This window comes from Protopterus annectens, chromosome 5.part0 (assembly GCF_019279795.1).
Source record: "Protopterus annectens isolate FY-2018-M chromosome 5.part0, PAN1.0, whole genome shotgun sequence".
Taxonomy (NCBI): Eukaryota; Metazoa; Chordata; order Ceratodontiformes; family Protopteridae; genus Protopterus; species Protopterus annectens.
The window spans coordinates 377,921,330-377,945,271 of NC_056735.1; the positions used below are offsets into that span (position 1 = coordinate 377,921,330).

General features: G+C 41.0%; 1 protein-coding gene across 4 annotated transcripts in view; it reads right to left on the reverse strand.

Moving 5' to 3' along the window:
• The window catches only part of TIPRL (TOR signaling pathway regulator), a 443,844-nt gene that overhangs the window by 168,090 nt on the left and 251,812 nt on the right, over positions 1 to 23,942 (reverse strand). For all 4 annotated transcript variants that reach the window (XM_044072347.1, XM_044072348.1, XM_044072349.1 and 1 more), the window contains exon 5: positions 19,094 to 19,225. In XM_044072347.1, coding sequence (XP_043928282.1) covers positions 19,094 to 19,225 — 132 coding nt within the window. The remainder of the gene's footprint in view (positions 1 to 19,093; positions 19,226 to 23,942) is intronic.

Below are 23,942 nucleotides of genomic sequence, written 5' to 3' on the forward strand. Positions count from 1 at the left end.
AGAAGCTGAACTTGGCCTACCTCTAAAAGAAGCTTTGGCAACAGAAGGAGAGGCCCTAACTACCTTGGGAAGAGAGGGAAGAACAGTTACCTGAGAAGCCCCTCAGCCTGGCCTACCTCCTGAGAGGGCACATCCTGTAACAGTAAAGTATCTGCCTGAGACTCCATAGAGACTCCTGGCAAAACCCTGGCTCCCCTGAGCCTTCTAAAGGACCGACGTCCGGGACTGCCGGTTCCTCACCCTAGGCTTCACTGTTTTGTCCTTGCGCTTCTTGGATGAAGCAGGCCGGAGCATCCGACGGCATATTATAATTGCAACGCTTCCCAAACACTAACCTAGCACAATCAAGCCTCCTCTTAATAGTGCGCTTGTTAAATCTAGCACAAGAGCGGCAACCAACAACGTCGTGCTCAGGCCCTAAACAAGGTATACACAATGTATGATAATCCCTATGCGGTATCTGCTTCCCACAAGAAATACAGTTATTCACTTTTTCTGACATCCGGTTAAATACTGAGGCAAGAAAAAACCAAAATGTTCCCCAACGGGGTTACTTAGCCAACTCTGTTTTCGGTCTGAAACTCCGGTTTCGGAAAATCTCAGAACGCCAACCTGCACTCGCAAAATTGCTTCTGCATCGGACCATGCGGCAAAAAAGACTGAGGAAATGGCGCCGGTCATGCGCATTAGTACCCTGACGTACTGACGTCAGTCTAAGGCGCCATGACCGACGTCAGCCTTATACTCTGGTATTCGGGCCGACTGGGACGCGGACTATACCCAATAGTCAGGACTGCAGAAGGGAAGACGAAGAACATCTGCCTTCAAATAATTGCGAATTATTAATTAACCTTTTATTTAACTATAATAAAGCAATCTAATAATTTCTGCTGTTCTGGGCATTCACAACTAAAGATTAAGGTAACAAAGACTGGTGTGTCACTCTGAAAGCATTCCCCTCATTTTCCTTGTGTTACATTAAAAGAGGACAACCAGGAGAATATTTTTATAATGTTGGCTACTGTACGGTTTAAAACAAATCTCGACACTTCTCGAGGTAAATAAAAATTCAGTTTGAGTGAAAATTGTTTGCAACAGCATACTAAAGCAGTGTGAGGCTGCAAACTTGAAAAAAAAAAACATTAAAAAAGTCACAAATGTTTGCAGCCATTTCCTGTTATGTTAGTAAATTGCAAATCAAACAATAGCAAACTGTATTTGTCATTTTTGCCAAGAAATGCATTAAACTCTTTTTTGATAGCTAAATTAATAAATATTGTGTTAGTGATACATTTAGTATTCTAGATAACACATTATTCAAAAAGTGCATTTTGAGACACTGAAATAAATACATGAGTAATCATGCTGTAACAATACCAGACAGTCCTATTAAAACTATGAAGTGAAAAAAAAAACAGGATAAGTAACTTAGGATGAGTTACATAACTATATGTTTTAAACTATTTTCATAGCTTGTAATAGCTTATTCACTCTTTAAATGTTAATAACATTGACTGTAGTGTGAGACTTAGTATGAAGTGTCTAGCTGCATGACATCTGTGAAAAACTTTCTAAGTTAAAGACAAAAGGTTGTACCTATCAGTAGAAGCTTTGAGATGTGGATGAAGCATCAGTTTTTGTCTTTTTTCTTTGAATCTGTCCAAGGGGTTTTCTCCAATGATCTCTTTAATGAAGAGAAGGAAACTTCAAGTCCTCAAGGATACTTGATTATGTTGTTTATTTTTTGGTATAAGCAGATGTCTCTTCAAGATGTTCTTGTTCCATTACACAGATGCATTTTTATTCTTGCAGGATACAAGACTTGTGATCTGATATTTTGTTTTAGTAGCTGTACAAAAGACCAACATTCTTCCTCGTTTCCAGTACTCTTGCAGAATAATCACTGTCAAATCTAATAAAGCTTGGGTTATATTTTAATGGAACTTTCTGCAAAGCTGTTTTTAGTACAAAGTCTTTATCTATATAAGAGAGGAATTTTAAAATAATTGACCTTGGTGCTCTAGAACAGGAAGCTGAAGCTGGCTTACCTAGTGCTCTGTGGGGTCTTTCAATTCCATATGAAAGCCCTTTTTGTAAGCCCAGTATTTCAGGAATCCAGGAGTTCAAAAAAGTAGTAATGTTGCTTCCTTTTGTTTTCTCGGGGGAGACAGAACATTCTTATATTGCACCTTCTTTCTCGGTTCTAGAGATCAAATTTATTAACCACGTGTTTTGTTTAAGCAGAAAATCAGTATGTTGTTCATCTTCTTTAAAATCCATATCAGTTAGTGCAACTTCCATGTCAGAGATTTTACTCTGGTGCTGCTATCAAACTTCTGTCTGCTTCTGGTTGGTTGTTCTCTTGAAGATTATCTAGGTTTTGCTGGAAGTTATCTATTTTCATAGATAATGTTTGTAGAGTTGAAGTTAATATTTGTACTACCTTCTTCAGTGCTGAATCCATTTGAGAGTATCTGGTGCTGCTCATTTTGTTTCCAATATGTCTCAGGTAATTTGACAGAAATTTCTGCAAAATGATTTTCCAAAGTTTTACAAGTAAAGTACAAAGTATTAGTGACAAGATTTTGTAAAGTTTAGTTGATATTGTTGACTGAATTCCTGTCTGACTAAATAATTTTACAAAGCTCTGAAATGAAGCTGCCTTCAAGTTGGCCATCTTGGCTCCGCCTCCCCAGATATTTCCGATTCCTTCTGAAATGTACTAGAGTCCATCTACAGTCTCATTTCATCTTTCATAGGAGACGCTTCAAACCACAGCCTGGGGAACTCAATGTTCAGTGGAACATTATACTCAATATCGTCATACTAATCAATTTTGATTTCCTCCTGCAACAATACTATTCATCATAAAACACATATATTTTACCTCAGTAACAGCATCCTGAATTTGATCAAAGTTCTCTCACCATCTGTGCATAACAGATTTACTAAACTCCTGCTCATTTTATCTTAGACTTTGTTTCCTTCTAAACAGTCACCATTTTCACATAAATGCATTAATATGAACAGATATTAATCTCACACTGGATGCCTCTATTCATTGATTGATAATACTTGTAATACAGCTTCATACTCCTTGATAACATTAACCTCATTATAGTTAATGTCCTGCTGTTGCAAACAAGATAAAAGTCACAGTACACAAGCTTCATACATTACATATAAAATGAATACGGGAATCAAAACATTGCAAAAAGCATCAAACATACATATATGGCAGTCATAAAAGTTTTGAACAGATGTGAACATAACATTTAAAATATCCATGATGTGGCATACATTGTTATTTAGAAGTCATACTTTTGCATTCACTTATCAATTGAAGGAGCTGCGGCAGCACTTAAATTAAATTCAGACAAGACACTTATTCTGCATCAGTTTTTTTCTGTACTCCCCCATGACTACAGAGCACCCAGCCTCCCTTAATTTGATTTGAGCCTATTCATTCACATGTAGCGGGTACTCCCAGGACAAAGACAACCATCCAGAGGGCTTAGCATTCAGACAACCAAGAGGAAGTTCTTCGGCCCCTGCCTGCTTGAACATCTCTTTTCTGTTGCTGAAGCTTATCCCTCAACTCGGGTAAGTCTGGCTTCTCCTCCAGACTGCGGTCTTATGTTGTCCTTCTTTCCTGTCTGTCCCTGGCTTGATGATGATCACCCTTCTAGCCGCTTTATTTCTAATATGGCCCTAATGCCACCCTGCTAGCCGAGTTGATTACCTGCATCTCTTGGCAGGGGGGGGGGGGGCATCTTATGCTTTCCCCTAAATGTACACATGCTTCCACATGCAAACATCATGGCAGCAAAATATACTAACCAGGGACTGCCAAAACCCATATCCCCCTGTCCTGTAGCTTATTTTATGTGAAAGCTTTCACCTGCATGATAACATATGCCCAAACATAATCACCACCGATACTTTCTTCTAATGGGAGAGTTGGTGTATGCCACTTATTCACAACCTTCTGTATTAAAAATGTAAAAATATACTCCACAAATTAATTATGCAAGAAAGTCTTTTAGATGTTGCAGGATTTTGTCTTCAAGAATGGTTCAACAATTTGAAGGGAGTCCATTCTACAAATCAAAACCATACCGGTTTAGAAAATGAGATAAACTTTAAGAGCTAAGTGTCACCAACCAAGACAGTCAGCATTATTATCAGCATACTAAATCCAAAGTCACATATGAATCCGGAGCAAAACATTCAATACTTCAAAACTGAGGCAAGTAAAAGCCAGCAATAATCCCAATGCCTCTGGACAACAGATAATCTTAGAGTCCAAAAATATCCTGCTATATAGTACAGTTGTGTACAATTACCATAAATGTAGATGTTAAGAGTGTATTCACTGTTGCAGTCATTACATTTGGGTTATCTGCTTGCAGGTAGCCCTCAGTCGGCCTGATTAACAAAGTCTTGGGTCCTGCGTTGGTTGCTGTCCATTCTTCCATGACGTCAGGTCATTAGGGGTATAAAACATGCAGCCGACGCCATTACATCCGTTTTTCTTGCCCTAGATGTCAGATGCCCCCCTAATGGGAAGAAATTAAATATAAAAATACGATATACCTCCAAGAAAAAAGCAAATACACCAAAAAGCTTTTAAGCATAGTAAAGGAAAGTAGAAGTATAGCCAAAAGAAGTTAGGGGGCTGGAGGGAGGGTAACCAGTACTGCAACAGTGAACACACTCGAACATCTACATTTATGGTAGGTGTACAGAACTGTACTACGTTCTTCGTGTTTCACTGTTGCAGTCATTACATTTGGATAGATTCCCAAAGCTATGGTTGGGAGGAGGAATTTAGATAGCATTAGGACCAGCTATAAGGCCCTGCAAGACTGCAGTGGCAAAGCCAGCTCTGGATTTAAAGAAAATTGGCAAATGATAATGCTTGGTGAAAGTATTTACAGAACTCCAGGTAGCAGCTTCTAGGATGTCCCTGGTAGGGACTCCTCTGAGAAAGGCTGCAGAGGTAGATGCAGCCCTGGAGGAGTGAGGTCTGATCCCCTATGGGATAGGCTTTCCACGGGGCTTATAGCAGAAATGAATGCAATGGCCTATCCATTTAGAAATGGTTTGCTTTGAAATAGCCTTCCCCTCTGCCCCTGCAGCAAATGCCACCAGCAGTTTTCAGATTTCCTTTGAGGTTTAGTCCTGTCCAAGTAGAATCTAAGTTGTCTGTGCACATCTAAGGAATGCAATATCCGTTCCCCTTTGTTCTGTGGAGTGGGAAAGAAGGTTGGCAAATGAATGGACTGATTAAGTGCTACACTGGATACCATCTTGGGCATGAAGGATGGATTGGTTCTGAGAGACACTCTATCCGCATGAAAGATGATGAAAGGCTCCATTGCCATAAGGGCCTGTAATACAGATACCCTTCTTGCTGAAGTGATTGCTAAAAGGAACGCTGTTTTCCAATAAAGAAATTTTAAGTCTGCAGTAGCAGCTGGCTCGAAAGGAGGTAGAGTGAGTTTCTCCAGAACAAAGTTAAGGTCCCAGGCTGGGGTTGGATCTCCCCTTGGTGGTCTCAAATTTTTGCCCCTCTGAGGAACTGCTTCAGCAGTGGATGAGAGAAGAGGAAAGGTTCTGTGTTATAATGAGCTGAAATGGCTGAGATGTGAATTTTGATGGAGGAAAAGACAGGCCCTTGTGAAGCATCTCAGTTAAGTATTGTAAAATCTGAGGTAAATTGGGTGCTGCTGTGCTCATCCCTTGAAATTGGTTCCAGGCACAGAATCTTTTCCATTTTTCAGCATAAGATTTTCTAGTGCTAGGTCTCCTTGCCTCTAAAATGATATCCATCACAGGTTTTCTGAGGGATCGTACAGGAGAGATTAGGTAATTAGCCAGGCTGCTGGGTTCAGTGATAGAAGCTGAGGGTGCAGAATCTGGTTCTACTGCTGAGACAACAGGGAAGGAGTCTGAGGCAGGTGCCATGGGGGTAACTGTGACACCCTGGGCAGGAGGGGATACCAGTGTTGGCGTGGCCAGTCTGGAGCAATCAAAATCATCCTTGGTTTGTCCTGTTTGATTTTTAGTAGTACTTTGGAGAGCAGAGGCAGAGGGGGGAAGGCGTAGACTGATAGGTTTTTCCAGCTGAAGGACACAGCATCCACTTTCCAGGCTTGTTTGTAGGGAGTCCTTGTGCAAAATTTGTCCAATTGGTAGTTCTGGGGAGAGGCAAATAGGTCTATATCTGGGCTCCCCATTTGCTTGTCAACATGTTAAAAATCCTTGGTTCCAGTTTCCACTCATGTGTGTCCCAAGAGATTTCTGCTTAGTCCGGCTACCAGTGTATTTAATTCTCCTGGCAGGAATTGAGCTTGTAGATTGACTTGGTAGCTCTGGGCTGTGTTCCACAATGCCATGGCTAGTCTGCAGAGGGGGTAAGAATGTGTACCCCCCTGCTTGTTTATGTACCCCATAACAGTAGTGTTGTCCGTCCTTTACCATTAGTTGTCCTGCAAGAATGTGGTCCTTGAAGGCTGTCAGAGCATTCTGTACAGCTAACATTTCTTTTTGATTGATATGCAGTTGCATTTGACTTGGGTTCCATTTGCCCTGAATGCACTTCCTTGCCACGTGAGCCCCCCATGCATAGTCTGATGTGTCTGTTGTTAGGGCTTGGGCGGCAGGGGATGGTGTGAAAGGTAGTCCCTTGTTTTGGTGGCAGGCCTCTGCCCACCAAAGGAACTCTAGGCATAGGCAAGGTATGATAGGAATCATTGCTTCTAGATCCGGAGGATATTGACACCATAGGCTTTTTAGATACCACTGTAGTTTCCTCATATGCAGTCTTGCATATGGAATTAGAAGAATGCATGAGGCCATGAACCCCAAGGCTTGCAGTATTTGTCTTGCAGATAGCAGGGTTTTTGTAGTCACTTGTTTGAAATAGGTTGTCAAATGAATTTGTTTCTCTGGCGTGAGGAAAGCCATCTGGGAAGTTGTATTCAAGCTTGCTCCCAGGAATATAATTTGTTGACAGGATACCAGGTGTGATTTCTTTTCATTTATGGTGTACCCCAGACAAGTTAGAACCCTTTGTACAAAGGCCAGATGATTCAAAAGTATGTCCTGGTTTTCTGCCTAAATTAGACAATCGTCCAGGTATGGGTATGTTTGAATATTTCTTTGCCTGCAAAATGCAATAACTGGAGCTAGGCACTTTGTGAATATCCTGGGCGCAATAAATAAGCCAAAGGTCAGTGCAGAGAATTGATAGTGTATGTAGCCTGCTTTGAAGCGTAGGTATCTTCTGCAAGATTCCCTGATTGGGATGTGCAGGTATGCTTCTTTTAAATCTAATGCTGTCAACCTGGCATCTTTGCCTAGCATAGGAAGCAACTGGTGAAGAGTCAGCATCTTGAATTCTGTAATCTCCAAAAAGGTGTTTAGAGTAGACAGGTCCAGGATAGGATGCAATGAATGGTCTTTTCTGGATACCAGGAAAAGTCTCGAATAAAACTTTGTCCCTTTTCCTCTTCTGGAACCAATTGAATAGCCTCCATGCTTAAGAGAGAAAGTACTTGTTTTGGGGCCTCTGCCCACTGATTTAGGGGTAGGTCTGGCCACCCGCTTGGTGTTGGCAACATGTGGAAGTGAAATCTGTATCCCTGGGACACTATATTTAAAACCCATTTGTCCTGGGTAATGAGTTCCCAGTTGTTTGCATAAAGAGCAATCTTCCCCCCCCAAAGGGGCATTCAACTGATAAGTTCTTGGAAATTTTAAAAGGACGTCACTGAGACAGCTTACCATAGGGGGGAGTCTTATTACTCCCAGATTTGGAAGTGGAGGCCCCCCACTGCTTAGTCCTGTGCGTAGCCTGGGAGCTCTGCTGGATCTTGGTTTGGACTAAGAAAGTCTGGGAGAGGCAGGAAAGGACCAATTCTTGGAAGGCCAATGCCTACTAAATCTTGGAGGTTGTACTTGTAAAAAATCTTTAACAGTTTGCATAGATTTAGCTTTTTCTTCCATCTTTTTAAGAACTTCTTCTCCCTTGTTGCCAAACAGGCGGTCCTGGTTTAGGGGAGCATCCAGTAATTTTGCCTTAACATGATCTGGTAGGGATTGCTCCTTAAGCCAAGCATGCCTTCTAAGTACAGACACAGTTACAGCAGCCCTGCAAGATGCCTCTAGAGAGTCAAAACCACATTGCAAAGTATGTTTTCCAACCTGTTCAGCTGAATGCAATAAATCCTGTAAATCCTTATTTTCAGCACAACCAGGAAACATCATTTTCTGTTTAAGCAATCCAATAATATGCTGCTGATACTTCAACATATGAAACTGGCAGTTTAAGGCCCCAATTGCCAAAGTTGCAGAAGTGTATACCTTCTTACCCAATCTATCCAGCACCCTGGAGTCTCTATCAGAGGTGGTAGGATTTTTGGCAGTAGTAGCTTTAATGCCGTTAGGCCCCTGTGAAATGGTCACAGGTTCCGCAGTAGGATTTTTGAAATGGAACTTGAGAGTCAGGGACCCTGTAATATCTATCAGGTTTCCTGGGAGAAGAAGGTAGAGAGTCAGGGGCCAAACTAGACTCTGCAAATGCATCGTCAACAATGTCTAATACAGGAGGTATGGCTAAAGGCCTGTGCTGGGGCAGGAGTAAGAAATCCCTAAGCCTCTTTTTAGAATCAGAGAAATCCTGACTTTCCCAATGAAAATGCTCCCTGAGAGTATGCAAGGTTTCACCAAAAGAGAAATCCTCTGGGGGGGGGGGGAGCAGAGGGAATGGAGTCCTCAGCATCAGAATCCTCATAGGTAGATAAGGGTAAATCCTGGTCATCAGAGGAAACAGAAAATTCAGAATTCTGGTCGGAAGTATTATAAACAAACTCAGTCCTAGGTCTCTTAGAGGGGGAAGGCTGGCTTCCCCTGATTAAAGTAAGAAGGTCTTCAGCCATTCTTATCTGTTTTTTTAGGCATAGAGGACTGACCACTTTTTTAGGCACGGTTCAAGATTTAGGCCTTGAAGAAGAAGCTGGCATTGGTTTAATACGCAAGTCAGTAGGCCTGAATACACCCTCAGAAGCCGGTGCCTGCACAGCAGCTCCGGCCCAATCCAAGATAGAGACATCCGCAGGTTCCACAGTTGAAGTATCTCGTGGCATACTGGACTCCAAATGGGTCTCAGTAGAGGCCTGCGAATCAAAAGTAGTGGGTTTCAGGGGCTGCGAAAGCACCTCACTGAGTACCAGCGAACTGGTGACTGGCTTAGGAGAAGCATTGTCGGCAGCTTTGGACCTAAGCGGTCTGTCTCTGTCTTTTTCTTTGCATTTTTTTGGAATGTCGAAAGTCCGATAGCTGACGGAAGACATATCAGGGTAATTAAACAGAGCACCAAAATATTTAGAATTGTAAATATACCGACAATGGATAGTTCGTGGTTTAATTATGGCACAAAACTGACAGCGAGGTACGTTGTGGTCTGGGCCTAGGTAAGGAATACTGTACAAATGAAAATCTTTATGAGGTACTTGCTTTCCACAAGTAATGCAATTATTTACTTTTACTGACATCAGTTAACAGCAAGAAAAAGTTTCCCCAACGGGGTACTTAGCTTTTAGTTAAAGACTTCGGTTCTGAGACTCGAAAACGAAAATTTCAGGAGCTGGCCTACCGGCACTTGCGAACTGCTTCTGCTTCGTGCACCGCACGGCAAGAAAGACTGATGTAATGGCGTTGGCTGCATGTTTTATACCCCTGACAACCTGCAAGCAGATAACCCAAATGTAATGACTGCAACAGTGAAACACGAAGAACATCAGGCTACAGCTAGAAAAAGCATCCATATTACTCCTATAACAATCATCAGGAGTTTGATGAAGACAATTCAGTTACAATGCTCAGAATCTCTATGAAACAAGATAAAGGGGCACAAACAGACATTTCCAGCACACTTTTAAAGAATGAGTGTGAGACAACATATGAAGCAAAAACCAGTACAACGAAAGCCAAAGCCGGTGTTGCACTCTTGCAAATGGAGACCACTGAAGAATGTCAGACAACCTCAGGATACAACAAAGTCACAATCCAGTAATAACTGGGGGAGCTCAGAGATAAGCCTCAAAAGCAGGTTAATAATAACAGATGATTTAAAAACATCAAGTTCACAGGTAAAAATAATATACTAAACTCGAACGTTGCTGTAGGCAGCCAAATGCCACTATTCTTGACCAGAGCTACATGTTCAAAACCACAGCTGTTAAAAGGTACTGTACTTCCTTTAAAATGTATTACTTCAGTAAGTATAAATCTCAGCTGTCAAAAGAGGAACTGCATGGAATCAAAGATAAAAGATGAGACAGTCGCAGCTCTGATTCTACCTGTAAGGACTAGGAGATGATAGCAAAGGAGGTTTCTAATACTCAAGGCCAGGGATAGTTTGTTATACAGGGACAAGGAGTTATTGTACAGAAACAGGACTCCTCAAGAGGGTCTTGAGGGAGAAATGGCACAGCAGCTGTTTAGTGGCTACAGCACAAGACATTCCTTCTTCAGGTGGTATGAACATGACAAGCACAAAAAGGAGGCAAATGCAAAACTTTTATATGCCAGGTAACAGAAACGGGCATACGGGAAAGTACTGGACAAATGTATGAGCAGTACCACAACTTTAACAAAGTTGGAAAGAATGCCAAGGTTAACTTGGTATACCTGCCCGTTAATAAGGAAACATCATAGAGTAGCTGGAAACATTATGGGGTACACCATGCACAACACAGACAGGTTACAACTTGATGGTAGTGGCAGACTACACTTCATTACTCGGAAGCAATATCTTTATCCTCCACCTGGGCAGAAAAGATGGCAAAGTCACTGCCAGAAGTTCAGCAGGCTGGACTTTTCTCGATAAATACTGACAAACTAAGGTGCTAACTTCATATCCGACCTGCCGACCTGACTGTGGGGTAAAGCAGCTACAAATGGTTTACTGGAAAGACCAATTCTACTCATGAGACCATGCTGAGAGCATCTGCTGACCAGCTCAAGTGGTCCTGGGACAAGCATCTGCCCTATCTCCCCTACACAGTGCTGCCCAGTACTCCACAGCTTTCTCACTATTCGAGTTACCTCATGGTTATAGGGTAAGAGGGGAGTCTTACAACTAATCTGTGATGAATAGGAGGGTGAACATAATTTCCACAAGAAGCCAGTTGAGCAGCACCTCCTAAATTTTATGACTATGCATTGGAAACCCATGGGAAGGGCACAACAGCAGGTAGGACAAGCACAACAGTGGAAATGGTCCAGTATGACTGGCCAGCTACAGCTAGAGGAGAATATACAGTTGGACAAAAGGTGACGGTGCTTATCCTAGTTTGATAAAAGGCTGCAGCCAGCCTGGGACAGTCCCTACATAACTGTGAAAAGTTAACTATGTACCATAAAAAGCATGGTAAAGTTCAGAACCAATTATCACATACAAATAATTATAATTTGCATAGATATTCCTTAAAGGTATAGCGGGATTTTTAAAAACTCTACAGCAGTACTTTATTTAAAACAATTCTGAACTTTAAGGGAAGTGTATAAAAGGTTAATGTCTTTTAATTTAATGAGTTCTGACTTGGTCTACAGTTTTATATGGATGAAAGTGCTAAACTCATTTAATAAAATTTCCATTGTTTTTTATTCCTGGCTGTGTGGATTTGTATGCGAGGACTTGCTAATACCACACTTTTTATGGTTTTTAAGTTGATGTGCATGACTTATGTCTGGTTTTCTTGGTTATAAATGCTAACTATGTGGTAGAGTTGCCATGCAAGAGGCAGAGAAGCAAACTACCACACTATCATATATCCTAGCATGACAGATGCTTGTAGTCAATAGCTGCAGTGGGTTGCTGGAGGAATCAGAATGGGATCCACTAGCAGACCTACTCAGTGAAGCTTGGTCTAACACATCAGTGGATGAAGCATTGCTTTCAAAACAGTTACATCATTCCACAGTTCAAAAAATCTGGGCAATTCTATGGACATAGTCAGTGCTAAGACACCATTCAGACAGACTCCTTACAGGATATGTAAGCAGGTCAAGTAAGCAATGTGGAAAGAACTGTAGGACACATGGGACTGGGGTAATCTAGGAATCCAACAGTACCTGGGATGCACTGGTACTGCTGGTGCAAAAAAAGATAGGAGCACCAGGTTCTGTCTAGACTATAGGAAACCAAACAATCATACAGATTCACGTGCTTACCCTAAGGGTAGAATAGGCAAATCCTTAAAGCAGATGGATGAGGTTAAGTATCCAACAATTACTGACAAGTATCCTTGACACCCACAGCAACAGAGATTCACTTACTCCATTTGGGAGAATTTAAAAAATATACTTTGGGATGAAATATTCCACAGCAACTTTTCAGAGGCTGGTAGAATGCATCCTGTTAAGACCTGGAGACTATGCTACTGCTTATATATATTAAAAAGGAAACCTGGAAAGGAGCACTATTATTACCCACTTTTGACTACAATCATGAGTTTACTCTGTAGGTAAATGCTTCAAACCATTATCTGTGAGCTGTACTTGGCAATTGTTAAAGGAAGAGGATCATCCAGCAATCTCCATCACTCACTAACTTCATAGGAGGAAGGAAACGTATGAAGATTTGTAAAAGGCATGCTCAAGCTCTCAAAAAGCTTCAATTCTACCTGTATGGTAGAAAATTCACCGGAATTATGCAGTATTGTTTACATATTGTTAATAATTGTTCTTTTCAGAATTCATTTCAGTATTTCTTGCAGTGAGTTGCACTTTGCACCTTGTATGTATATTCACTTTTTTGTCTTGTTCTTAACAGTTGCATGTTTGTCGTTTGTCTTGTTCTTAATAGTTGTACGTATGGATGTCATTTATGTAATTCATACTTGCAGAGTCACTGAAACTGTAGTCAAATTCCTTGTATGCGTGTGTACTTGGCCAATAAATGTGATTCTGATCACAATTTTTTTTTTTACAAAGGCAGAGGGTGCAAGACAATATGCTTTTCAGACAAAGCTTGATTTTATAGTCCCAGTACAAGAGCGGTACGAGTAATGCAACACAAATACAGATGGTCTGACTGTGTAGTGCAACAAAATGAAAGCATCTTTCCCTTGAGTCTTAGCGTTTTTTGTTTTTTTTTCTTCTGGGATTGGTTGTCTTAAGAAAACTTGCTTGAAATCCTGAAAGGAAGAGAGAGAGAGAGAGAGAGAGATATGTGAAAATCTACAAGCCTGCAGGTGTTCTTTCAGTACAAACACAGCAAAAAATGTGAAAGGTGAATAAAATGTACCAAAAGCTGGAGCCGATTTTTTTCTGTAAAGATGCAGCAGAGTATTTTTTTGGAAAAAAGTGAACCTGATTCAGGTACATGAGCCAATGAATTTACACAAATGCCTTAGTAGAGCTCAGAGGTCCTTGGATTGTTACTTCCAAAAAAATAAGTAATCTCCGTGGTATCCCTGAAGTCTCAAAACAACCCACTAAAGTGTAGTGGGTCCATAAACAAAACAGTGTAAGAAACTTCTCTGTGTGGAAGATTTTCAGTCCATATATTTCTAGTTAATCGCTGTATATTAATTAGATCAGACAATAGTAGTAGAAGTAGCGAACGTAAACTCGTCTTAAGTCAAAACAAAAAGTAATAATAGAAAATATATAATTGTACAGCATTACTAAGTATTCAAAAGTAATCCAAGCAAGGCAGGCAGTCTGTTCCCAGTCAAAAATCCTTTATCAAGTACACAGACAAGCGATCCAAGTAAAACAAAAATACAGGACAATTCAATCTTTTGGCACCAGTTATTTGGGACAAACCCTCCAGCAGGACGGACAAGTCATTTGGGGATTCAATGACTGTTCCTAGCTTGCAGTCATCTGCAACCTTAGTCAGACAGAGACCTTTGATATTGACTTTTACTTCAGAAAAGTAGGTGACAAACAACAAGGGTCCCACCACAAACCCTGGGAGATTCCACCAGTGACTGGTCTCTTTGTGGAGGTAACTTCCCCTATTTCATTATCTGCATCTTACTGATTAACAGGGGTTTATTTACAGTTTATTTAGCTCTTCTACTATGCTTGAGTGGGGAATTGTGCCAAAAGCTTTAGCCAGGTTGAGGTATGTACCATTTTACCTACATTCATTGTTTTGGTAACCTTTTCAAAAAAAAGTCCACCAGATTAAGTAAGCATGACTTGCCCTTGAAGAATTCAAACTGAAATGAGTCCAGTGCTTGGAGGTTCCTTATGTCCTGATTGATTAGCTATACAAAGCCATGGAAAGACTCATCACATATGAGGCTTGTCAAACTTATGTGCCTGTAATTGCCAGAGTCTGTGGAATGTCCTCCCCTTATGCAGAGGAATGACTGTAGCCATTCTCCATTCACTTGGCACAAAACCTGTATGGAAGTTATGACTAAACATTGTTTTTAGGGGTGTGGCTAAATTGTGCTTCATGCTATTTAAGATGCATCCAGGGATATTGTCAGGACCCACTGATGCAGTATTTGTTGCTTTTTACAGCACTTTTAGGACTTGGTCTTGTGTGATAGCTGGAGGTGAGCCAGTTGCAGGTTTATCTTCAGAGGCAGAAGGAGGGGAGAGAGGGGTAAAGTTAGAGCTAAATTTAATTGGCCAATAGGATACTATATCTTCAGCCTGAGTGTAGGTAACACTGGTCACAATCAGCTCAGCTCATTGCTGCATTATGATTTACACAACTAAAAATGCCTTATGATTTTGTCTTTGGCTTGGGTAGCTATTTTAACTTCAAACTTGGCTTTGGTAAATTTTATTAAGCTCCAGAGTTATTTATGCGGTCACTGAGATGTGGTTTAAAGCTGCGGAGAGCACACCAACAGTGCAAGGTTATAATGCCTTCCACACATTTAGGCCAGCTACTTCACAGGCAGGGACTAAAGGTGGAGGTGTCTCTATTTACATCAAAAATAAATATACTTCAAGGCTAGTCAAATAGGGCAATGCACTTCAGCTGCTCCATGTTCAAATCACCATAGGTAAAATCCAATACCACTTTCTTGTAAGTTATACATCCCACTCTATGACCCAGGAAACCAATACCATGGATTTAAACTTGTCAGAAACACCAATCAACCAACCCAATACCATATTCATGGGTGACTAATTACCCCACTCTTAACTGGGAATCCTATACGATACCAAATGTACATGCAGAGAGATTCCTGGATTTTGTAAACACAAACTCCCTGGAACAGATAGTCAATAAACCAACCAGGGAGTGCAACTATACTGGATCTGGTCCTCACCAGTATGGAAGTTTTGTAATGCCTTTCCTGGTAAGGTCAGACCACAAAATGGTCTCCTTTAAAGTAAAAATAAAACCTGGATCCCCAGCTAAACCTGAAATATTCAGGAACTATTCTAAGGCTAACCTCCTGCGATTAAGTGAAAACCTGGCAAAATTTCAAGCCCCCATGAACCCAGAGAACACATCTGCCTATGCAGAACTGTTCACAGAAACCCTGTACAAGCACATTAATATCTGCGTAGAGGTAGCTGTACCCACCAGGAAGAAGTACAGAACTAACTCAAAAAATAACCCATCCTGGTGGAATCACAAAATCAATTGGCTGTATAAAAGGAGGAAGAAAATCATGGCAAAAATTAGGAGTTGCAGCACCCAGCAGGATAAAAGCATTCATCAAACTAAAAACTCCGAACGCAAATAAAGACTACCAAAGCCAAATGTGAGGCAAGTTTGGCCTCCCAGGCCAAGGACAACCACAAAGCATTCTATATCCACAACCTCAAAGGCAATACACAATTGTGTGCAGAGCTCACTGTAAACTGAGTCAGCAGATATAGCAAACTTCCTGGCTGATAAATTCAGCTCAAACTTTACTCCTCTCTCCCCCTCTACCTTCCCTCAGTAAATATCAAATACAACTCCCCCTACTATCACTAGGGAACAAGTCCTTAATGCTCTCTCTAAGACCAAGAACACTGCATGAATGGGCCCAGACAATATCCCAGGGTGCCTTCTAAATAGCATGAAACTTGACCTATCAGGCCCTCTGGAATTATTGTTTAACTGTAGCCTCCAAACAGACTTCATGCCTCATGAATGGAGAAAGGCAACAATCATCCCTCTGCACAAATGTGGGCCCATCTACAAACCCTGGAAACTATAGACCCATAAGTCTCACTAGTCTTATATGTAAAGCCATGGAAAGAATTATCATGGAGATGATCACAGAAAATGCAGTAAACCTCCTGACACTAGACCCAACCCAGTTTGGTTTCATCAAGGCAGATCATGCCTACTCAACTTGGTGGACTTCTTTGAGTAGGTCACCAAAGCAATGGATGAAGGCAAATCGTTCACACTGCCTACCTTGACCTGGCCAAGGCATTTGACACAATATCCCACTCGGGCATTGTTGACTAACTCAGGAGGTTAGGTACAAAGCTGTACGTCATCAGGTGGACAGCCAACTGACTCGCAGACAGGAACCAGGAAGTTAGAATTGGGGAGTTCACCTCTACAAAGAGGCCAGTCACAAGTGGAGTCCCTCAGGGATCAGTACTTGGACTGCTCCTTTTTGGCATTTACTTCTCAGAAGTCAAGGCCAATGTCAGCGGTCTCTGGCTGAGAAGGGGCTGACACAGACAAACAACTGATGTTAGAGCAATGGACTAAAACTAAATGCCAAGAACTAAATGCCACGAAATGCATTAACAGTATCCTTTGGGAAGTCATCCAGCCCTGGTAATTATCATACTGACAACACACTCCTTAGAGCTGACCAAGTAGTCAGGGACTTAGGGACATACACACATAGTAATCTAGCCTTTGATCATCACGTATCTACAGCTGAGGAAATCATTCTATGTTGCGCAACTTATAAGCAAAGTTATGGCCTCGAAGTCCAAGGAAGTCATCGTTCCACTGTATTCGGCATTCATCGGACCCATCATAGAGTACAATGCCCCCTTGGATATGCCTGTTTAGGTACATACCAAACAACTGGAACTTCCACAGGGGTTCCTCACTAAAAAAATACAAGGGCTAAGTAATAGGTCCTATGCCTGTATTCTGTCTCCTATAGGCTTTTGAGGGGAGATCTATGCCTGGCATGTAGGGCATTTTCAGATCCCACTCTGAAGGACCTCCTGCATATCCACAAAAAAACAGCACTAGAATTACCCATTCTAAAGACTTAAACCTTGCCTGTGATATACATAGGACCTGATGGAGAGATAGGTATGTATCCCAGAGACTACTCAGTCTGTGGAAGAGGCTCCTCATCCATATAAAGCAGAGTTCCTCCCTAACCTAATTCAAGTGCAACTTGGACAACTGGATGAGAAACTGAAATCCATCCTTGGTTTGGCACCTATGTCTCTAATGAACACAAATGGCCTGTAAATGGATCATCTCCCTGGCCCATGCTTACACTTATCAAGGGTATCAGAACTTATCAGAGATTTGGGATGCATGCCTAGGCTTAAAAAGGCCCTTGGGGTCGTTGGCCTAGTAAAACACCTATGAACCAATGACAAGAGCTCTAACATTCTGGGAATTATTCTTTTTTGCTTTTGTTTTTTTTTTTCCGTTTTATTGTAAAGCTTGTTATCATCATTCCACCACGTTGTCTTGTTTCTGGGGTTTACCATACACTTGATCCTGCAGAGTTCAGCTGCATCTGTGCAGAGGTTTACATGCTGGTATAGTGGAGAGGTGTACATTTCTGAATATTCAGTGAAGTTACTGGGTTTGGTGGCGATTTAAAACTTGTCAGTGTGTCACTAGAAGTAGATAGTTTGCCTTAAAGAAATTTCTGAAGGTAGCTTGGGTAGAAGGAATCTCTGCCCTTATTTTCATCAAGTCTCTCAGCTCTTAAAGTTCGAAGAATGCTATCACAGTAGCAAAGTCTGCAGTAAATCACCCACAAAAAAAAAAAAACACTACTACCTAGCACTCAAAGAGCTAATCTGGCTCTAACTACCCCACTAACTATTTTACTCCCAAATTGCAACGACTTATAACCTCATCTTTAAATCTATAAACTGTCCAGGCTTGGTCAACTCTAATTTAGCCATACAAACCAAAAAGACACCCTCCGCTCTACCCAAATGCTGCTCCTCCAAATCATTAAATCCAACAATACAGCTGTGTCGACAGTCTATTCTCAAACTGTCAAAGCACAGAACACCATACTTGTGTCTTTAAAAATAGAACAGCATCTCAAACATTTTAAACATAAGCTGAAGTCACACCTGTAGAATCTCTGAATCTACCCCTGCACTAACCCTACAAGTAACCCTAGACTAGATCATAATTCCACATTTCTTTCTACCCTTCAGCTACTTTCCTTTCATCTCTTTCTCACAACCCATCTTCTCTATACTCTCACCCAATCACCAAAGCTGACTACTTCCCCACACACACACACACATTCTAACTCGCTTCATCACACACACACACACATTCTAACTCGCTTCATCCTTTTTGCATTCACATCTAGAATCTTCTTTCCCCTTCATCCCCTCCTCCATCATACTTTCAATCACTTCTAGTCCTGCTTTGATCAATCTAACCTACATCAGCTGATGATTAGAAAAAAAAATGCTAAAGTATAAGATACTACTTTTATAAAACTTTATGTCTGTTTTATTGCTTTACTACAGACCTGCTTACTGAAAGCATGCAATGCTACTGGTCCACTGAAATTTATAGCTGTATACTAAAAATAGGCTCATCTTCCTTTGCACAAAACAATCACCTGTATCCGTGCCTTATTGTCCTATCTGCAATGACTCCATTACTATGCAGACTCTTCAAAATATCATTGAATGACCTTTCTATGCAATGTATACATTTTTACAAAATGTGTTTATGCAATAGTCTATGTCTACACTTTTAAAATACACTTTTTTCTATACTACATATAATCAATAATAATGTATAATTTGGAGCTTTTTTCTCCCAGGCCTCCAGTGAAAAGGGGACTCTGTGCCCAGTCGGACTTTCCCAGTCAGCAAATGCAATAAGTAAATAAAATAAGAAAATCAAACTTACAATTTTCACACTGAGACTGGAAACACCATGGTCATGCAGCTCATCTTCAAACAGCAGAACTTCTTCAAAAAATATGATCTGTTCCCTGGTTTTTAGTTTTTCTGTATTTATACGTTCTGTAGTAGGATTAACCTAGATATGAAGGGGAATAATTTACTGAGATGTTTTCAGATTTAGTAAAACCAAATACCATAACATACAAAAAAAATTACAGTGACCTTTACTGAAATTTATTCAAATGGTTTTATTCTCCTCTATCACACAGAGGGCAGAGAGTGACGTTCTAGTATCAATCCCTACCCCATACCTTTCCATCACGTTTTAGGATAATGACATTACAGCAATGAATTTCCCCTTTTTAGAGATTAGGAAACTGAGCCTGTATGACACTTAACTGAGTCTTGTATGACACTTAACTTGAGAAACATCAGGGAAGCTACTGTTAACACACTGAACTGAAAAGGCTAAGGAAAGGTCTAGGCATTTCTATAAGTTACCAAAATCAATAAAATGGCCAAACAGATCTCAGTCTGAGTGGACAGGTTAAGGAAAAAAATGCTAGGGTGTTCCAAAAACATACAACTGAAACAAGACTCTAGTGGTATACACCGAATTCACAAAATTAAAGAAACCATGTGTTGAATGTGAACAATTCTGCCCTTGGGCAAGAAGGCCTGACAAAATGTGGTGCCCAAGGAGGACCCTTAGGAAAGCAAAGGCTAAACTAGAAGTATGTGCGACGTTGCAAAATCCACTGCAATCCTCCGGGTGATGAGAAACATCAGCAGGAACTTCCTGAAATTCACAGACTCCATCATCGAAAGGGCAACAAGGTGACATCCAGGTACAGGAATACATTGGCTCCCTGCGGTCTCTGTTGACCCTGTTACTACAGATGTGTACTTTGGGGAACAACCCGAGATGCATACGAGACTAAAAGCCAGAGTCACTGATTATATTATTCTACATTTGCTTGATGGCAGGAGGCAATGAGCCTATTTAGCCTACCTCTTTAGGCAGTTTAACATTCTACCTCCCCTCAATCCCTACCTTTTTCACCTTCTGTCCCATGCCCTCTTCAATTCCTTCATAGATTCTCCATCCACTAACCATCTATGTAATCTATTCCACAGGTTCAAAACCCTATCAGCAAAAAAAAAAAAAAAAAAAAAAAATTTTTCAACGGTCCAGGGAGTAGTCAGGCCATACAATCTGCTGCTTGTGTCTCCTCTAACATGCTTTGTCTTTACAGGTCAAAAATGACCCCTAAACGTCTTCTTGACAGTCTTGTGCACCAGTTTTATGTCCTCCCCATCTCTTCAGGTGCCAAGTGAGAAAGGCTCTAGCTGCCCTAGGCAGTGGTCATATTCCTTCTCCTCTATCCCACAGATCATTCTTGTACTGATAGGACTTGCTCCAACCAGTAAGGACATACACTGCTTGAAGAGCCCCCCCCCCCCGCTGATTTAGATGTGGAGGTACACGTCATAGATGTCAAAAGAGCACAAACATTCTCCTTTTGACAAAGACAGATAGCACCATGACAATTCAAAAAAGGTTTCTATGGAGATGAGGATGTTTAAGCCACTGAAATCCAGTACTGGCATGTGGTTCGTCTTCTTTCCCACAAACATCTGGAATAAAATCCTAAATCCTTCTGGTTTGGTGGAATCTCTTGGATAGTTCTTTTAATGAAGGCTTAAGATCTCTACCCTTGCTGCTTGCTTCTCATGAAGTTAGCCATCTGGCAACAGCAATGATGGTGTCTGAGATGGGATTTGAACAGAATTTGTAGTGTCCCATCCACCTGTCAATATTTTCTTTGAAGGTGACAGAGGTACTACCTCATACATGTAGTGGAAGCTTGTTCTAGAGACATGGAACAAATTGGGGTACGGCTATTACTCCATGGTGCATCACTAATCTGTTGATGAACGTTTAAGTCCTTTATGTGGGTATTTCTTTAACCACTGTTCTTCAAAAGGTAGTACAGATTCTTTCATGGTGCTAAAAGCTAGAAACAGAATGCCACATAAGGGTTAATAAGAAACCATGTACAGGGGCAGGGCTGCCTGTCTGTCAGGATAATTCTGAGTCTTAAGGCCAGTGATCTATTCAAGTTAAGAATCTGTAAAGATCTTTTACATTGAGTAATATGTTTCGACCGGTCTATACCAAAGGGGGCATTATATTTAATACTAGGTCTAATGAATTTAAAAATGGTAATAGTAAGGAGGGAAGACTTCTTTAGATTTAGAGAAGGTAACATTTTATATTAATTGGGCCAAATAAAAGTATTTCCTAACTACTGTGGACATCTGACGGTCAAAGGATATGACATTATTAACAAAGCTACTCATCTCTGATGAACGTGTTCATTCGAAGGAGTGTATTATCTTTGTGGTAGGATGTGGAAATGCTTCATTTACCAAACTGTACTATACTGCATTTTTTTTTTTTTTTTTTGCATTTAATTTGAGTCTCTTCCTGCATCAATTTAGGAGTTGGGATGGTGGCCTAATGGTTAAGGTGTTTGCCTTACAAACACAAGGTGCAAGGTTAGAGTCTCACAAGGGATAATTGCCTAGGCTTACAATGGCTCGCAAGGGCAGTTAGCCTTGTACTAACCTATGAAGATAATTTAACTTACTTACTAAAGGAATTGTGCATCAGTGCATGAATAACCCTTTGTTTGCAGTGGTCTGCAAACTGATAACTGCAGGCTGGATGGTCTGAGAAGTAAATGCAAAATAGCAAAGGGCCCAATACTAACCTCTATAGGAGAATAAAGGTGATGTTTTTACTTTCAGAAGTGGCACCCGCAACTTAACAACATGAGGTCTTTCAGTAAACTAAGTAGCTATCCACTGCACAATAAATGGATTTATATTCAGGTTTACAAGCTTGTATATGATAACTACACGGCAATAGCATAAACAACCTTGGTCAGGTTGAAATAAGCTGCATGTAGAAACCAGTCCTATTCTAGTAACTTTTTGAAGTTATGAAGGTTAGGAGGGCAGGACTTGCTTTAAGAAAACCAAACTGATGTGGGTCCACAGACCAGAGATTCCCAATGTCTAACTTTGAGCTCAGAAATGTATACATTCCACAGCATTTCATGAGGTCCATCAAGCTAAATGGGTTTACAGTTTCATGGGTCAGTGGTTGGGCTACCCTTGTACAAGGGTATTACCATGGCTGTTTTTCAGACTTCAACACTGAGATTAAAGATGTTAAAATAACGATTCAGCTAGGACAACAACATGGTGTGTTACTGGATCCTATGAATGTGTAGCTGTTGAAGGAGCTGTCAGGACTTTTTACCATTTATATAACTGGGAGCGAGGAATCTGTGTAAGACCCAAATGTGGGTAGAGTAAAACTGGCTGTGAATTTGTCAGCTAGATTATTATCAGAATTAATAATATTGCTGTGTATAAACTGAACATTTCCGAGTGTCAGTTCTTAACTTCCTGACATAGTTAAAGAATTTATTATTCTTGGTTTCAATTGCCATTAGCTCAGTTGATCTTCAAGCTCCATAACTGTACACTTAAGCTATTTGATAACTTGCTTAACTGATCTCCGAGACAAGCACCTTGACTTTTGGGTCCGTGATCTACTGGAAATCAAACAGAAGAAACTTTCTATTCAGCATTCTCCAGTTGTTACACTAACACGGGAGTTTACTCAATTTCTTTTGCTTATTTTATTAATTATATGGGCATTCTAACACACAGTTTTTTTTTTAATTTCCCAGTATATCTGTGGAAGTGGAGGCTGCCCTAGCGGAATGGGTTCAAATAGATTTGGGGGGGGGGTCCCATGCAATCTGTAGCAGAAATGGATACAGTGCAATATCCATTTAGAAATGGGCTTCCCCTCTGCCTCTTGAACAAAGCTGACAAGTAGTTGGTCTGTTTTCCTGAAGGGTTTAGTACGGTCCAGATTGTATATGAGCCATCTGTGCACGTCTAGTGAGTGCAGAATTCTTTCCCCCTTATTTTGAGGGTTAGGAAAGAAGGTGGTTAGATGTATGGCCTGGTTGAGAGTTACATTAGATACCACCTTGGGCATAAAGGAGGGATCAGTCCCCAGGGAGACCCTGTCTGCATGGATGATGATGAGGGGCTCAATGGCCATCAGTGCCTGAAGTTCTGAAACCCTTCTAGCTGAGGTGACAGATAGCAGAAAAGCAGTCTTCCAGGAGAGGTATAATAGTTCTGCTGAAACAGCAGGTTCGAAGAGTGGTAAAGTTAGTTTTTCAAAAACATAATTCAGGTCCCAAGCTGAAGTAGGTGGCCTTCTGGGAGGTCTGACATTAGAAGCCCTGCTGAGGAATTGTTTAATCAAAGGATGGGAGAACAGGGGCTGTTCTGTATCAAAATGAGCTGAAATGGCTGAGGTGTGGATTTTAATAGAGGAGCAGAGGCCACTATTAAGTAGCTCAGGTCTATATTACATTATCGAAGTTTCACAGCTTCGAACACCATATGGTTGGCACCATATGATTGAAGTACTGAAACTCTGAAAATGTAAAAAAAAAATAAAAAACAAAAAATAACTGCTGTAAGCAGGGGGGCAAGCCCCCCTGCACCCCCTCACCCCCCCACTACTTAAATATACCAACTCAGAGATCGCACTTTAACAGAGTTAGGTGCAGGAAAGGGAAGGTTTCCCTTTCCTATGCTGTAGCGCAATCTCAGAGTTGGCATATTTAAGTAGCGGGGTGTGGGGGTCTTGCCCTCCTGCTTACAGCAGTTATTTATTATTTTTTTTCCGAAGTTTCAGTACTTCGATCACATGGTGTCGACCATAATAATTTCTGTGGTGTGTCCTATAACTG